Source organism: Globicephala melas, chromosome 20, assembly GCF_963455315.2.
Source record: "Globicephala melas chromosome 20, mGloMel1.2, whole genome shotgun sequence".
In the NCBI taxonomy this organism is placed as follows: domain Eukaryota; kingdom Metazoa; phylum Chordata; class Mammalia; order Artiodactyla; family Delphinidae; genus Globicephala; species Globicephala melas.
The window spans coordinates 19,913,505-19,930,782 of record NC_083333.1 but is presented as its reverse complement, the minus strand read 5'-3'; the positions used below and the strand labels follow the sequence as shown (position 1 = coordinate 19,930,782).

Genomic DNA, 17,278 nt, shown 5'->3' with positions numbered 1-17,278 from the left:
CCTTCCGTCTTCGTTCTGTGCACACGCGAAATCGCTCCCTGGATTTAACGGGGATGGTGGGCAAAGGAAGGAACTGAACTCCTAGTTAGGCACATCCTTTCCGGATTTTGTTGGGAATGGCTGTCCCGTCTAACACCTTGCCAAATCCTCCAAGCCCGGCTTAATTGCCACCTCTTCCCTGAGGCTTTTCCTGCGAGGTAGTAGTCCGGCCAGGCAGGCAGCATGCGGTCAAATCCCTTGTCTACCACTTAGTAGCTCTGTGACTCTGAGCAAGTACCTTGGCTTTCCTCTGCCTTGTTTCCGCATCTGTACAATTCTCACGATAAACCACGTAAAATACTTATGGTTGGAGGGGAGTGATGTGAAGTGGGGCTGCTGCAGGATAGACAGGGACCACGTCAAGTAAGCTGTGTTAAAGATACTGGACTTTTCCCCGAAAGATTGGGACGCCACGGAGAGTTTGATGCAAGAGAGTGGCATGATCAGACTTGCACTTAGAAAGGGCTGTCTGACTTTACATGGATAACCTCAGAGAATCATTTAGGAAGCTATTACAGTAGTCAGTCGATATGAAATATAATAGTAAAAATTGTACCTTGAAATAGAGATGGAAATAAATTGATGTATTTGGGACAAGTATAGATGAATGACTTTAACACTTGTACTCTAGGATGGAGCTGTCCCTGAATGCTGTATGGCAACATTTGGTCCTCAAACAGAAGACAGACATTTTGAATTATAGGACACATTTCCATGGAAGTACATGGATTTTAATAAAAGCCAAAAATGTTGTGAGAAGTTAAGCACTACAATAATTCAAAATAGCCACAGCTACTAGTCATACTTTAAATTTTGTTGCCTATTTAGATTGTGGCGTCTGTTCTCAAAGTGTGGTTCCTCAGCCCGCAGCATCAACGCCACCTGGGAACTTCTTAGAAATGCAAATTCTTGGACTCCGCTTTAGACTTCCTACAAACTCTGAGGGTGGTGCTCTGCAGTCTGAGTTTAACAAGCCCTGAAGGTAACCTTGATGCACACTAAAGTTTGAGAATACCTGCATTGTGGCAAAGAGGAGCCAGGAATCAAATCACACTCATTTCAAAACTGCTAAGGGCCATCCCACCCTTCTCTCTTCCTCTCAAGAGCGAAATGACTGAAGGAGATGTGGTTAGAGGGATAACCTTGGATATAGTCTAACTATTTTTTAAGCTATTCATGTGTAAAATCCAGCAATTAAGTTTATTTTTAAACTATTTTTTATAAATCTATTTTATTTATAAATCTATTTATTTTTGGGCTGTATTGGGTCTTTGTTGCTGTGCGCAGGCTTTCTCTAGTTGTGGCGAGCAGGGGCTACTCTTTGTTGCGTTGCGTGGGCTTCTCATTGCGGTGGCTTCTCTTGGTGCGGAGCAGGGACTCTAGGCACGCGGGGTCAGTAGCTGTGGCTCGGGGGCTCTAGAGCGTAGGCTCAGTAGCTGCGGCGCACGGGCTTAGTTGTGCGTTCTTAGATGTGGGATCTTCCTGGCCCAGGGCTCGAACCCATGTCCCCTTCATTGGCAGGTGGATTTTTAACCACTGCGCCACCAGCGAAGTCCCCAGCAGTTACTTGAGACACACCTTACAACGAACAGCCACAGCAGTGAGTGGAGATACCACATTTAACTATCTGTTTTTCATTCTTTGAATACACATTTACTTTGTCTCTGATATGTGTCCAGCCCTGTGCCAGATGCCAGGTGTATATCTGTCATCAAGACAAAGTTCTTGCGGCAATGAAGCTCTGGCTGTAGGAGTTACACACAAAAGCAAGCAAACAAAATACTTTCAGCGAGTCAGTACCTGTTATGAAGAAAATGAAACATGGTCATGGGGTAGAGGAAGGTCAGGAAATGCTTCCAAGATGTGAAGGGTGAGAAGGAGCCAGTGAGAAGGGATCTGGGAGCGGAGAGTTTCAGGGAGAGGAACAAATGTATGCCAAGATCTTTAGACCCAAATAAGCTTGGTGTGTTTCTGGAAAAGACAAAATGCTAGTGTGTCTTAGAGTATAGTGGGTGAGGAGGGTCCTGGTGTGTCTCTGTTGGATACTGCTTGCCTATAACAACAGTAATAATCTCTTATTCATTCATATTGACAATAAAAGATTTTAAAGCCAGAAGAAAAAGGAAAGCCACCTATAACGGGGTACATAATATTTATTTTAGGTTCATTTGAAAGTCATCGGTTTTATTAAGGCTTCGTGATATTTGCACGGTGTTTATTGCTCCTCTAACAGCCTCTCCCCAGCCAGTCACCGTAAAGCAGGGGGCACATCACTGTTTTGGTTCCTTCCTACTACTGTCACTCCCTGAAGTTCTTCTGCCTATTTTGTTGACTTATTTCCTTTGTGTCCCTCTCGCCTTCTAAAATGTGAGTTCCAGGGTGGCAGGACCTCGTCCACGTGGTCCACTGCGCGACGCTCTAGGGGCTCAGTGAACGTCTCCGAGACACAGCCCTGCTCCTGCGGCACTGGGAGGAGGGAGCCCAGGCGCAGGATCCCGGGAGAAGGTGCCAGTGGAGATCCGGGGACTGCGGACGCCCCGGGGACAGCCCAGCGCCCAGGGCTGTCCTCCCGGCCACGCCCCTCGGGCCCGCCTCCGCCAGCGCGGGTCCCTTTAAGGGCGGCGAGGCCGCAGCCTCGCTCTGGGGCTTGAGCCTGCGCGCTCGTTTCCCGCTCGCCCCGCGCGCCCCACGCGCCACGAGCCCCGCGCGCCCCACGCATCCCGCGCGTCCCCGGCCCCGCGCGCGCCCCCCGCATCCCGCGACCCCGACGCCCGCTCCCCTGTCCGCAGTGTCTCCTCCCGCGGACATGGCCCCGGTGTTCGCGGCGAGCGCCCGCCAGGGGCCATGATCCGGCTGCGCGGCTGGTGCGCGCGGAGGCCCCGCGGCGCAGCGGTGCCTGCGGGGCCCGCTGGGCTGCGCTGGGCGTCGGGCGGGCCTGCCGGTCGCGCCCTGCGGGTGCTGGTGGACATGGACGGCGTGCTGGCCGACTTCGAGGGCGGCTTCCTCAGGAAGTTCCGCGCGCGCTTCCCCGACCAGCCCTTCATCGCGCTGGAGGACCGGCGCGGCTTCTGGGTGTCGGAGCAGTACGACCGCCTGCAGCCCGGGCTGAGCGTGAGCATCCCCGCCCCGGGCGCGCGTGGCCCTGGGAGTCGCCACCCGTAGCACCGGGTCCTAGGGGCCTCTGCGTTCGATAGCTCTTGGCTGTCATCGAGGGCTTCTCAAAATTCAGGAGCACATAAGGCATAATATACCTAACTCCCTATCTTCAACTGACTTTTTAATTTTGGCCTCAAGTCACATTCCCGTTTCTTCCCCTACCTGAATTTGATGAGCATCTTTACCATCCATTCTTTTTTTCCCTTTTCCACCAAAGTGTGGTTCCCAGTAGCATCGAGGTTGCAAGTCTTCCTGGACGGCACACAGGGAGTCGTGGTGGGTCCGGATCTATTCCTTGACTTATCCCCTGCCCCAGCCCACCCAGCTGAGCACCTGAGCTCTGACACCAGGAACGTTCTTAGATCGCTTGGTTTGTCCATTTAAACTACTTGGTGAAAGGTATGGGATCTTGCCATGGACCAACTTAGAGACCTAATGTTTTCTGCTGTCCCTCAACTGGCCACCTAAGGTGGCTGCCAGGGGGAGTTGATGATGATTTTAGAACCTATTTTGTAACCCCAGGTTGCTGCATTCCCTCCTCTGTGAGGCAGACATTATTTTCTCCCTTGTGAGGTGAGGAAACCTGTCCCATGTCACAGCCAAGAAGGGTCAGCCTGGATCTGAGTTGTCTGTCCGCTTGCCAAGGTCATTCAGTCCTGTCCTCTGTCCTCCTCTAACAAGTGCCAGTTGTTTGATTTACAAAAGGCATCTGGACAGTAATTTGGTTTGTGGGGGGGTGGGTGTTCAAAAGGAAATGAAGCACCATTTCTTTTCATTAACACCAGGCGCTTCAGAAGGCAACTTTCCCCTGAGGCTGGGGTGCCGACCTCTCCCACTCCCGATACCTCATTAAAAACTTTAAACCGGAGAAAATGCCCTAGTAATTTTTGCAGGCCCAGTAATGTTCTCCCCTGCCCTGTGTGTGTCTTCATTCATAGACGGCACTCAGCGTTGCCGTCCGGGTTCTTCCTTTCCTCCCAGGGCCGTGTTACTGTGATGCCACTAAGCCTGTTACTGAAATGGAAGTCCGTGTGCCCGATGCAGAGAGGCCAAACAATACCAAAACGTCAGAGTTTGGAACAGAGAAAGGTCTACTGCAGGGCCATGCAAGGAGATGGATGGCTCATGCCTTCAAACCCCAAACTTCCCAAAAGCTTTCAGCAAAGCCTTTTTCTAGGAAAGGTGAGGGAGGGGCGTGGTTAGTTGCTGCAGACTTCTTGGTGTTAGATCCTTTGTTCTTGAGGTCAGGTCATGGTCAGGTAACGATGTTCCTGTAAATCTCCACCAAGCAAATGTTATTCTCTGTTCTGACAAGAAAGGGCAAGGTCTTACGGCGCAATTTTCACCCTCGAAGGTCCAGGTCCTGGCTAAGAGGAGGGGGTCTCTGCGGGGCCGGTTACCCTTCCCTGGAGCGTTCGTCCAGCAGCACCAAGTCTGGGTCCTCCCGCCAGTGCCCAGGCCCGGCTGAAGATGCAGATCTCAGTTGGCGGCTCCCTCAGGTCCAGGTCCCGCAGATGCCACTGCCATTAGGTCGCCCACCCCCGCAGCTCTCCAAGGACAGTGGCTCTTCTAGTCCATTGTGCCAATGTGCAGACTCCGGGTCTAAGGGAATGCATTACTGTCTCCCAAGAACAAGGCCTGGGAGCAGAACTCGGGCACCGAGGAGGGGTGCTCCGAGAGCTCACTGTGCACTGCCGCTCCTGGGAACATTGCAGGCAATGGGGCTTTAATAGACGCACACGTGACCTTTATCCCCAGGCACAGCTCATAGCAGGACCTCCCTGGTCTCCCCTTGGCCGAGCTGGCCCAGCATCTGCGTTAAAACCTCCGTGTCAAGCACCCGGCTTCCACACGGAGGCATCCCTGCTTTACAAAATGTGGGTCTTTCTGTGTTTCCTTTGAGCCTCGCTTGCCGAGGGGTGAGCAGGGCGGAGGGGAAGGCATAGCTCGTTTTCACTGACTTAGAATCTTACACTGTTAGGGCAGTTGAATGGGCCTCAGAGGAAGGAAGTCCCTTGACCAGGGTTTCAGGGAAAGTTGAGGGGGAGGGAGGTAAGCTGGGGTGCTGAGGGGAAATGGTTAGCCCTGGGCCACAGCCTGCTTTCCACCACTCACACTGCTTCGCTTTGAGTCAGAAGCCCCAAGTTCAAGTTCTGACAGTATCACCCTGAAGTGGCCTTGAATAAAAGCTTCAGTGAAGCCCAGTTTCCTCATCTGTAAATTGGGGGTGGCAGCTCTTGCCGCTTGTGGGATGTGAGGCTCAGACAGGAGAGGGCATATATTAGCAATAAGTACTGATGTGCTTAAGCCCATGCAGCTGACGACAGTATTGCCCGTGTGACCTCCGTGCACTCCCCGTATGTCGCCGTGGTGGCATTTTTTCGGAGGGTGGTGTTCTGACAGCGGGTGGGGGAACGCTTCCTGCATTGCACACATGGGACATGGTTTCCTGCTTCTCAGAGGCTGGGGGTTGTCACTTTCGCCTTGTCCTGGCCCTGGAAGGGGGTGACATACTGCAGACATGAATTTGGCCGGCAGCGTAAGACGGACACTCCTAGCCGGGCAGTTGGGAGCCACCGTTTTGCTGTGTGACATTAAGTCAATCCCTTCCCCATTCTGAGCCTCGGTTTTCTCACATGTGAAATGAGGGTCTGGATTGGGGGCTTTTAAACTTTAAAAGCAGCAGAATAGTTGTGTGTGTGTGTGTGTGTGTGTGTGTGTGTGTGTGTGTGTGTGTTTAACGAAGTATTTTATTGGCATCCCAACACGTAGCTCAGATAAAGAGCTGTTCTGCCGATGTGATGCGGAGCCTGGAGCTCTGCTCGGTCTGCCTTCTGCCCGCACCCCCATCCCTCGTGGCACGGCGGTGCTCTGAAGGGCCTGAGCTCCTCCAGCAGTTGAAAGTGAGATTCCAGCGCCCTGGCAGGACCCAGCCCACCCTCGCTGCCTCCAGGGGGCCTCAGGCCTTTAGAATCAGGCAAACGTGTGGTTCCTGGGGGCCAACCTTCTGTCCCCGCCAGCTCCAGCAGGGCCTGTAGCAGCTCTGGCTTCAGAATCCACAGCCCCAGCACCGTAGCTGGTCCCTGTTGGATCCTCGCAGAAGCTGGCTCCCTCCTGCAAAGGGGCCGGAACACACGCCGGTGCCAGCTCCCACCCTTCCTCCCCTGGGAGCTGCCTCCTCGCGGTGTGGGCTCGCAGGGTGCTGAGGACCCTGGACATCACCTGCACTTCTCCCCTTCTCAGGAGAAGGCGATCAGCATCTGGGAGTCGGAGAATTTCTTCTTTGACCTCGAGCCTCTGCCAGGCGCTGTGGAGGCTGTGAAGCAGATGGCCAACCTGGAGAGGTGAGTTTGTCTCGGCCCAGGGTCCGCGCCCCTTCCCATATCACGTCACCTCTGCTTCTCGTTCCTCACCCTGCACGGGCCTGCGCGGTCCATCCTCACGGGGCAAGTCTGTAGGCTGTTAAGATGCTTCCATCCAGTAACTTGGGAGAATGTCGAGTCTAATTTGACGGGGTTCACTGGGTGTTCAGGGTTCATTTATTCAGCAAATAACTGAGAACTGACTGTCAGATGCCTCTGGGCACCAGCGGGTCACAAGCGAACAAAGCGCATTCCCTGCTCTCCTGGAGCTTACAGTCTAGCCAGAGAGCAGGTGTTAGATAGAGCATCACATCCGGGAAGACAACCACGAACTGGGATCAGTGCTGAACACAGAGAGCCAGGTGTGTGCAGGGGTACGATGGGGAGACCTGGGAGATGGGGTGGGGGAAGCGACAGCAAGAGGATGAGGGGAACGTCTTCCTGGTGCTGTGAGCTGAGGCCCCCGCCCGTGCCCACCGCCCATCGAAATTCAGTGGCACTTACAGCGCTCCCCTGAGGACCTTAAAAAAGGAAATAGCCTTATTGAGGTACAATTCACATCCCCTGCACCCACGTGGTTTTTAGCGGGTTCACAGAGATGTCCAAACAGCACCATAGTCGACTTCAGCACATTAACAGTCACTGCGCATTCCTGCTGTCTCTGGACAGCAGCCTCGGCAGCGGGCTTTGCTGTCTCTGGATTTGCCTAGTCTGGATGTTTCACTACGTTTCTTACGATACCTCGCCTCCTGTGACTGGCTTCTCTCACTCAGTATGATGTTTCCGGGTTCATGTGTGCCGCCAAGTGAATCAGCACTTCATCCCTTTTCACTGCTGAGTGATTCTCCATGTGTGGTTATGCTACGTTCTGTCCATCCGTTCCTTAGTTGATAGATCTCGGCTGTTTCTTCTTTTTAGATGTGAAGAATAACACTGCAGTGAACGTTCACGTACGAGGGTTTTTGTGGCCGCATGTTTTTATTTCTCTTAGATGTGCACCAAGGAGTGGAACTGCTGGGTCATATGCTGAATCCAAACTACTTTCAAAGCAGCTGCACCATTTTACATTCCCAGTAGCAATGTCTGAGGGATCCAACTTCTCCCCAGCACTTGCCATGGTCTTTTTTTTTTTTTTTCCTTTTTTTTGCGGTACGCGGGCCTCTCACTGTTGTGGCCTCTCCCGCTGCGGAGCACAGCCTCCGGACGCGCAGGCTCAGCGGCCATGGCTCACGGGCCCAGCCGCTCCGCGGCACGTGGGATCCTCCCGGACCGGGGCACGAACCCACGTCCCCTGCATCGGCAGGCGGACTCTCCACCACTGCGCCACCAGGGAAGCCCGCTATGGTCTTTTTGATTCCAGCCATTCTAGTGGGTGTGCAATGGTATCTCATTGTGGTTTTAATTTGCATTTCTCTGAAGACTAATGATGTTAAGCATCTTTTGGTGTGCATATTAGCTATTTGTATATCTTTTTTGGATAAATGGTTATTCAAATCCTTTGCTAATTTTTTTTCAATTTATTTGTCTTTTTTTGTTATTGTTAACTCATAAGACTGCTTTATATGTTCTGGATAACAAGTCCCTTGTGAGATATATGACTTGCAGATATATCAAAATAAAAACTTCGGGTTTCAAAGTTTTTATTTTGATATAATTCAATTTATTTATTTTTTTCTTTTGTCGTTTGTGTTTTTGGTGCCGTATGTAAGGATCCTTTGCCTAATCCAAGGTCACAAAGATTTGCTCCTGTGTTTTCTTCTAAGAGTTTTATAGTTTAAGCTCTTATATTTAGGTCTTTGATCCATTTTAATTTTTGCATATGGTGTGAGGAAGGGGGTCCCACTTCCTTCTTTGTTGTGTGGAAAATCCAGTTGTCCCAGAACCATTTGTTGAAAAGACTCTTCTTTCCTCTGTTGAACGGTCTTGGCTTCCTTGTTAAAAGTTAGGCCGCAGATGTTAGGATTTACTACTCTGGTCTATGATTTGAACCTGATTTACACCAGAATAATGTACTGTAACTTCTTCCACCTGTAGCAAGAGCCTGGCGAGGCAAAGAATGTGTATTTTTGCACCGAAGCTTTTAAAACCTCTGTTCTTGTCTGGATCCTCATTTCCTGGACCACGTTCACCAACTGTATTCTGGGGAGCTGGATGGCACGGTGGTTAAGTCTCAGTGTGAACTGGAGTTAGACCGCTTCTCCAGAATTGACCCCTCAGCAAGTCTCTAAACTTTCAGTTTCTTCATCTGTAAAATGTGTCCAGTGTAAATGTTAGCTGCCACTGTTACTATTCTGCAGGACTTAACAGGTGTGCAACAGAAGGGTGTTCTTTTTTTTTTAATATTTATTTATTTATTATTTATTTATTTTGGCTGCACCGGGTCTTAGTTGCGGCATGTGGGATCTTAGTTCCCCGACCAGGGATCGAACCCGGGCCCCCTGCATTGGGAGTGTGGAGTCTTAACCACTGGACCACCAGAGAAGTCCCGAGAAGAGTGTTCTTTGACCAAAGCAGCATGGGAAACATCAATGAGCGGGGTCTTTCCTGTGGGACTTCTCAGAGCTTTCAGTTTGTGGACGTGCATTGAGATTCTTCAGGAGGCGGCAGAGGAGGAAGCTTTCTTTATTTTTAAATTTATTTTTATTTTTGGCTGCATTGGGTCTTTGTTGCTGTGCGCGGGCTTTCTCTAGTTGCGGCGAGCGGGGGCTGCTCTTTGTTGCGGTGCGCGGGCTTCTCACTGAGGCAGCTTTCGGGGAGCACGGGCTCTAGGCGTGTGGGCTTCAGTAGTTGTGGCGCATGGGCTCAGTAGTTGTGGCTCACGGACTTAGTTGCTCCGTGGCATGTGGGATCTTCCCAGATCAGGGCTCGAACCTGTGTCCCCCGTGTTGGCAGGTGGATTCCTAACCACTGCGCCACCAGGGAAGCCCCAAGGAGGCAGCTTTCTTCTCGTGGGTTCTGGCCCGGAGCACTTTTTCACAGCTGCCCTATTAACGCATTCGCAGAAATTCCAGTCTGAGATGTCCAGGTTGAGACCACACCACTGGTCCTTTACTTCCGCTTTGGGACTTAGCGGGTGGGTGATTCTGACGGTCAGTCCATGCCCAGAGTTTGGGCTGAGAGAGGGGTCTAGCGGATGGCTAATCAAGTGGATGGCTCTGTGTCTTGTGCTTTGTGCAGGAAATGAGCAAGGTGACGTGTTAGAGGTCACCGGGGAGGGGCTACTTCAGGTGCAGATGCTTCTCCAAGGGGGTGATATCTGACGTCAGACCTGTAGGATCGGAATGAGTAGTGAAGGGCGGCGGGGAGCAAGGGTACAGGCCCTGGGAGGGGAAGGGGTTTGCTGACTTGGGTAGCAAACGAGACCAGGAGGGTGAGGTTTCAGTGAGTGTGGGGCAGGTGGGATGTGGAGGAAGAGGTTGAAGAGAGAAGGGTGTCATCTAACTCAGGTTTTAAAAACATGGGCTCGGGCGCTGAGTTCGGCATTTCCTTGGCATTTCTCCAAAGAAGAGCTACAGATGGCGATTAAGGGCGTGAAAGTTTGCCTCAACATCGTTCGTCCTTAGGGAAATAAGGCAGAACCACAGTAAAAAGCCGCTCTGCACCACTAGAACGACTGTCGTAAAAAAGATGGACGATCGTGGGTGTAGCCAAGGATGGAGAGGGCTGGGAATCCTTATCGCAGGTGGTGGGATTGTAACTGGCGCAGCTGCCTTGGAAACCGCATCCTCAGGATGTTGGATACAGAGCCGCCTGTAACCCAGCAGTTGCACCCGAGAGAAACGGAGACACAGGTCCACACGGACCCTGCGCACGGGCGTCCCCAGCGCCACAGTTCCCGGGTGGAAGCGGCCCCACTGTCCATCCGTGGTAGCATGTAAACTGAACGTGGAGCATCTATACGAGGGACGTTACTGGGCAGTAAAAAGGCCCACAGTTCCAGTGCCCTTGAAAACATGACCCTGAATGAAAGAAGCCAGTCGCAAGAGACCATGTACCGTGGGGTTCTGTTAACATGAGATGTCCAGAACAGGCAAATCCACGGAGATGGGAAGCAGGCGGAGACCCAGGGTGCCCGGGACGCCACGCCCTCTGCCCGGGGCCTCAGTCTGACGCAGGCCTCTCGGGACTGCTCTCCAGGGATCCCATCCCCCGTGGGCTTGGCCCGATGAGACAGTAGGTGCCGCTCCGGGGGCAGGCGCCAGCTCGATGAGGACAGGGGACCAGCTGGCACTGTTGGCGGGCGCCGGGCCCGGGGCCGCGGGAGGAGCTGGCGCAGCACAGACCCCGAGGGTCCACCAGGGTCCACAGGAGCGCGTGAAGCCTGAGCCGCCGGCCGCACCCTTGACCTAGAGACTCCGGCTCGGCTTGTGGGTTTCCTGCCTCTGCACCGTGTGAGGCCCTGATGTACGTCCCTTGAGTAGCTGGCTCTGGTCCTGTAATGCCTTCCTCGCAGGCTGGTACTCGCCGTTTCTCGGCATTTCCTGTCACGTCCCAGGGACGGCCGTTCCTCAGCTCTGCCAACCTTTATGGCTGGCTGCACGGGGCTGCCCTGTGGTTTGCCCGGCCCTGAGCTGGTGTCGGGCCGGGGCTGGGGTCACACGCGGCGGCCGGGGCCGGGGGGACAGGGCATCGCAGGCCATCGGGGACCGGGCTTGGGCAGGGGGACGCCGGCGCCCAGCCTCACCCTCCGCCTCTCCCCCAGCACGGACGTCTTCATCTGCACCAGCCCCACCAAGATGTACAAGTACTGTCCCTTCGAGAAGGTAAGACGCCTGGGGTTGGGCCTCTTCTCGCTTTGCCCCACGTCCCAGGGGAGGGCTTGGACCTGCACCCATGGCCGCCGCCTGCTGGGGCTGCCCCTCCTCCCGTCCAGCCTCCCGGGTCTGGGCCAGGGCCTCCTCCCAGCAGAGTCTGCAATTCTGCTGCGCCCTCTGGGTGGACCTGGCGAGGCACCAGGTTCTGTGGGAAGGTGACCGTCCCCGTTGGTGCAGCATCGACGTGAAGGATGGGACGAGGAGAGGATGTGGGTCGGGGAGGGGCTGGAGGCCACCCAAACCAAGTGTTTGGGCACGAAAAGCCTCACAAAGGTGAGACAGTGAAACTGCACTTTGCTCCATACTCCGTCATCTTTATGGAAAGTAGGTAGAATGACATAAAACTGAGACTTCTCTGGAGGCTGGGAACTTGCAGGGTTGCCAAACCCAGAGAGATGGTCTGTTCCCCGGGGGTGGGTTCACACCAGAGGTGGGCCCAGGGATGCTCCTGCCCCGCGGAAGCCAAGGGGCTTCCCAAGTCTGGGAAGGTGGGGCTCGGGGGCCGACCTCGGCAGGGGTCCAGCATGTCCCCTCGGGACCTCTCCTCGCCCGGCTCCACGTGAGAAGCAAACACACACGATCAGCCAACGTTCGGCGCCTCCTGCGCTTCACACGGAAGGGATGCGCCTCATCGGGGCGTCGCGGGCGCTGGCCTCCACCGTGCGCCTCGTGCTCAGGACGCCCCTCAACCCGCCAGGACCGTGAGTGCAGCTCACCTCGGGGGGCGAGCGGCTCGGCTTGGTCAGCGGGGTGGGCTCGGGCCTGGAGGCGTGTCCAGTCCCCAGCAGAGCAGTGAACTGGGGGCTCGGCATCCCCTGCACGCTAGAAGTGGGCATCGTCCGGCCCCTCGTGAGACCCCCGGCAGAAGCTCTGGGAGTAGCCAGTGTGTTTCCACAAGCCCCCAGATGCGCCGTGTTTGAGAACCGCCGGGCTGGGGCAGCTGTTTCAGCCAGGGCTGCGGTGGAGGCGGGGCTGGCTGTCCGGCCCTCGGGGTCCTCGTCCCTCCCCCAGGGTTCAAGTATCATCTCCCTGCCGACCATCCGGCCCGTGCAGCCTCAGCCCAGCGCTCCCCTCTGAGCTCCAGATGGCTCCGACCTGGTGTGTCCGTCCCAGGGGTACCGACGTCCTTGTCCCACGTCCGCCCGTCCCTCCGAGGCTGGAAGCACCACCCTTCTTACCCCTCGGTACCTCAGCAAGCCTGTTTCCTGCTGATGCTTTCCTTCAAGCACACCTCTGTCTACATGGCCATCTGGGGAGAAATGCTGACATAGCCTCGGAGCTGCCCGTGCATTTCGGCTCCACACGCACACCCCCGGGGGTGCGGGACATGTCCCGCTGGCCCGACTTTAAAGCCTTTAGTTGTCTCTGCAGCAGCTGTGTCACCAAATGCTGCTCTTCCCTGAGGCCATGGAAAGACCTCCTCCCTCGAAAGTCTGTCTAGTAACTCTTTTGCTGCGTGTGGTTCGGATTCGGTTTGGGTCGTCTTGACAGATTCTGGTTCGGGAATAACACCACCACTTTACCTCGGATGGCTCTGTGTTCGCCAGGCCGAACTGTTTCCTGCCCGAGTGTCTTCAGGGACCAGACTTACGATTGGGTGGAAAACGAGCCACCTTCCCTCCCCAGCCCCACCCCCACAGCGGTGCCCTCGGACCCTGGCCCCCACCCTGGCCGGGCCCGGGAGTCAGACGAGAGCTCTGGGCCTCAGACCCCCCCACCCAGCCTCTCAGGGCCTCCGTCTCATAACCAGTGCGGTTGTGCTGATGCCTCCCTGGGTCGTAGGAAGGATGCAGAAGGCGGCATTCACGACCTTGCTAGCAGTAAACGTCACCCCTGTGTCTTCTCTCCGGCCCAAAGACCCCCACCCAGCACGAAAGAAGGAACCTCAGCGCACTTTTCTCAAACCAGAAAGCCTGGGCAATTTCACGGTTGATTATTTTTTCTGCATTCTTGGATCCTGGAAAAATAAGTTAGGTGCAAATTTGCCTATACAACTTCAATTAAAAACTACGTTTTGAAACGTGGTAAATTTTTTTTTTAAAAAAGGAAGGAAGGAAATTCTGCCAACTATAGATACTTCTCTAACTTATTTCCCAAATTTTCTCTGATTAGCCATTACTTTTGCAATAAAAAAGTAAATGCTTTTTTGGTTGGCAGTCATTCGGCCAACGTTTACTGGGCACCTGCTGCAACGCTAGGCGTCTGGGGCTTAAAAGAGCCGTCTCTTTGCTCTCGGGAGCTGAGGACAGTGTGGCAGGAAGAGAGACGGTCATCACTCTGTCACAGGCTCTGTGGTCCCCCAGGAAGGAGGCCAGGGCAGGTTCCTTGGGGAAGGTAAGAATTGGGTGGAGTCACGGAAACGAGAAGGCAAAGCACTGGAAGGACAAGTTCTGAGTAGACCTGATGCGGCCGAGGAGAGAATCTCTGAGCTTAAAGGTATCTCAGTGGACACCCTCCAAACTGATGAGCAGAGAGGGAGCAGAGCCTGCCTGCCCTCCCCCCGGGGTGGCCTGGAGACGCAGCTCCGATGGCTCCCCGTGGGCCTGGAACGCATCCGGGCGGGACGTCCGCGCCCTGCCCCCCACCCTCGTCACCCCCTTGTTGTACCGCCTCAGAGCCTTCGGGATGCGCACCTGCCGCGCGGCTGTTGTGAGGCTTCAGTGCGGGGTGCGACGGGGCCCTCGGAGCAGCTGAGCTGGAACGGGAGCCCCGGCCGCCCCACCTCCCCTGGCCGCGCGGGGGCTGCCGTGCCCCCGTCAGGGCCTCTCCTCCCAGTCGGAGGCCTGGGGTGTCCGCGCCCTGGCCCGGTGGACGGCCCAGGGGTCAGCTCGTCTGCTGTCAGTCCAGCTCGGTGTGGAGACTTAGCCTCGCGAAGCTGTTTTGTGAACCTGACAGCCCCCTGTTATCTTGTGATGGGGGGGTCTTCCTGAGAAGGTGGCCAGTGTGGTCGCTTGCATGGGGTCCTCCATCTGCTGGGTTAGGTCACTCAGGAGCAGGGCGTCGGGGGAGCCCCCGGCACTGGCACCATCTGCTTGAGACCCTCTCCCGCTCCCGTCGTGGGTCCAGTCCTCACGTGGCCTCCGGACGAAAATTCATCGGGTAGGACAGGAGGACGGCCAGTCTGTAAGGCGTTGTTTCGACGCGCCTTGGAGCTCCGTCCCCCTTTCTTTGCCCTAGAGCCTCGCCGCAGGGGCCGGGGCGTCTGCTCGGAGCCACGATTCTGCCGCCTTGTGGCCGAGGGGCCGGGACGGTCCTGTTGTCCGCTGAGCGTGGCAGTCTCCCGGGGTGGGCCCCTCTTGCAGGAGAGCCAGCTGTGCCCCCTCACGGCTCCACCTCCCCCCGCCTGCTGTCGTTCCAGTACGCCTGGGTGGAGAAGCACTTCGGCCCTGACTTTCTAGAGCAGATCGTGCTGACCAGAGACAAGACCGTGGTCTCCGCCGACCTCCTCATAGACGACCGCGTGGACATCACAGGCAAGTGGCCTGCAGCGGGGGAGGGGCGAGCGTGGCGGCCAGGCCTCACGGCCCCTGACTCCCCTCACTCATCAGACATGTGTTAGGCGTCACATCCAGCCTTAAGCCACGCGTGGAGCGAGACAAGATTCTTCTCCGCGTCCGGCCTCGGAAGGGGCCCCACTGGGAGTCAGGAAGAGTGGGTCCTGCCTCTGGGGTAACTCGCTGGGTGGCCTCGAGTGAGTCCCTTTACACCTTGAAGCCTTGCCCTCGTGCAAAATGAGGGCTGGACTCTGGCTTCCAAACGTTTGTTTTTAGCAACAGAACCCCTCCCTTTTTTTTCCCCAGAAGTAATTTGGACTGAACCTCATGTGTTAAAGCAGAAAGGCAAAGCCTAATCTCTCTAGTTGAAGGTGGTTTGGGAGCTGTGTTTGTCCCTTTTGCTGATGGGCGACCCCCTCCCAAAAAATAAACAAACAAACCTTGGATTTGCCTAGAAAGGAGAGGGGAAACTTATTGGTTCATCAAACTGAAAATCTGGGGTAGGAGGGCTTCAGGCACGGCTGAATCTAGGAGCTCAAACAACCTCCGTCAGAATTTGGTTTCTTTATCTCCTGGTTCTGCTGTTCTCGCTGTGCCTGCATACTCTGGCAGATGCTCCCCTCCTGGTAGCCATCACTAGTTTCAGGGTTAAATCCTATGCTTTTGGACACCTCAGTGGGAACATTTGAAATATTCCTTCCCTGATGGTTTTTGGAGCTGGCCTGGGAAACATGCCCATCTCTACCCCGGTCAGTGTTCAGAAGGTAGAATCCACAGGTGTGTCCGCCACCGACCTCCCAGACCATATGGTTTCCCTAGGACAGTCAGGGCACAGTGCAGGGGTGGGGGAGGCCATGACTTCGAGGGGCCCAGGGACCCACTCAGCTTCTGTAGGGGAGGACGGGCGTACCCTCTTCCGCAGGGGAGAGGCCGTACCGGAAGGGCAGGTCACCACTGGTGGCGTCAGTGTGGACTCAAGGGACTGAAGCCTGCGGGGCTTTTGGGGCCCACGGTCAACAGCTGGTGACGGAGCTGGTCCAGACGGTGCAGGATGGCTGGGCACAGGGGCGGGGAGGGCGGGTGTCTTGAGGCTCAGCCTCCAGCAGAGGCCGCGGCCGTAGGGAGCGCGTGGTCACTGTTTGCCGAGCACCCGCTGTGGGCTCTGGGGCTGCGAGGGGGCCCGCGTCCAGCCCCCGTGAGACAGGGCTGGTGCGATCGCCTGGGGCCCCGACATGGGACTGAGGTGCTGCTTTCCCCCCAGGGGCCGAGCCGAACCCCCACTGGGAGCACGTGCTCTTCACGGCCTGTCACAACCGGCATATGCGGCTGCAGCCCCCCGGCCGCAGGTTGCACTCATGGGCAGACGACTGGAGGGCCGTCCTGGACAGCAAGCGGCCCCGCTGAGCTGGCTGAGCCCCGGCCCCGCACGTTGCCCGGCCTGGCCTTACACGCACCTCGGGGCAAGCCTGGCCCAGGGCCCTGGACAGGACACGGGCGGCCAGGCCGACCTCAGGCCTCCGGTCAGGGAGGAGCCCGGGGCGTTGTTCAGAGGGGACAGCCCTCCCCTCCCTCAGGGAAGCCCCCTCCCCGGCCAGCAGCCGCCTGGTCTGAGGGTGACGTAGGAGCAGGTGGGGACAACCACCCCGCTCTGAACCACGGCCCCTGCTGCCCGGCGACCAGGGGGTCTCCCCCGTGGACCTGCCCCGGATCCAGCAAACACGGTGCGAGTTCTGGGCCGTGCCAGGCTCTGTGCCAGGGGTCCTCCCTGGGCCCCGCCTCTGACCGGCTAGAGGGCTCTGCCCCCCTCCCGCTCCCCCCACCCCGGGGGCCAAAGGCTTAGATGTTCGCTGAAGGCGTGAACAATAAATGCTGTTCTCTAGTCCCCGCCCCAAGGTCCTCCGGCATCTGGCCCCGGGCGCCCAGCTGTCCCCCTGCGCTGCTGAGAGCCTGGGTTGGGGGTGCAGCTTGGTGGGTCTGCCTCACCACGGGGCCGCATGGGGCCGGGAGGGACGGGCCCTGACGGTGGCGCAGGTGGCAGCGCTGGCGGCTGCGGTGTCCCCGGGCGGGAATTGGCCTCGTAACCGGCCACCCACGGCCCGCGCTTTCTTGCCCGCTCCTGCCCCCACTGTGCTCCCCACGGCTGCTCTCCTGGGACCCCCTGGTTGTCCCTTGGGCCCCGGGGGTGGGTCGGGCAGGAGCAAGGGTGAGGAGAGCGGCTGGTGGGTCCCAACTGGAGGGTATCAGGGCTGCATCACATGGGCTGGAGGCCCCCGGACCGAGCAGGGTAGTGTCTGGAGGAGTCCCGGCCACCCTGGCCTGCGGCCTGGGAAGGAAGCGAGACCCTGGGACTCCGGGGGCACAGGAGAGCAGGTCACACGCGCCACGGGGTGTGTCACCTTCTTCCTGGGCTCTT

At 56.5% G+C, this 17,278-nt stretch overlaps 1 protein-coding gene across 2 annotated transcripts; it reads left to right on the top strand.

Annotated features, from left to right (window-relative positions):
* Positions 1-2,742: 2,742 nt before the first annotated feature.
* On the top strand, positions 2,743-16,742 carry NT5M (5',3'-nucleotidase, mitochondrial). Of its 2 annotated transcripts, none has more exons than XM_030861164.2 (5): positions 2,743-3,150; positions 6,439-6,539; positions 11,260-11,320; positions 14,730-14,844; positions 16,127-16,742. In XM_030861164.2, the coding sequence occupies exons 1-5, from the start codon at positions 2,884-2,886 to the stop codon at positions 16,267-16,269; spliced, it is 687 nt and encodes a 228-aa protein (XP_030717024.1). In that variant the 5' UTR covers positions 2,743-2,883; the 3' UTR covers positions 16,270-16,742. The 2 variants fall into 2 exon arrangements, with proteins under 2 accessions (XP_030717024.1, XP_060146960.1); XM_060290977.1 differs by lacking the exon at positions 2,743-3,150 and adding an exon at positions 4,186-4,377.
* Positions 16,743-17,278: the final 536 nt, after the last annotated feature.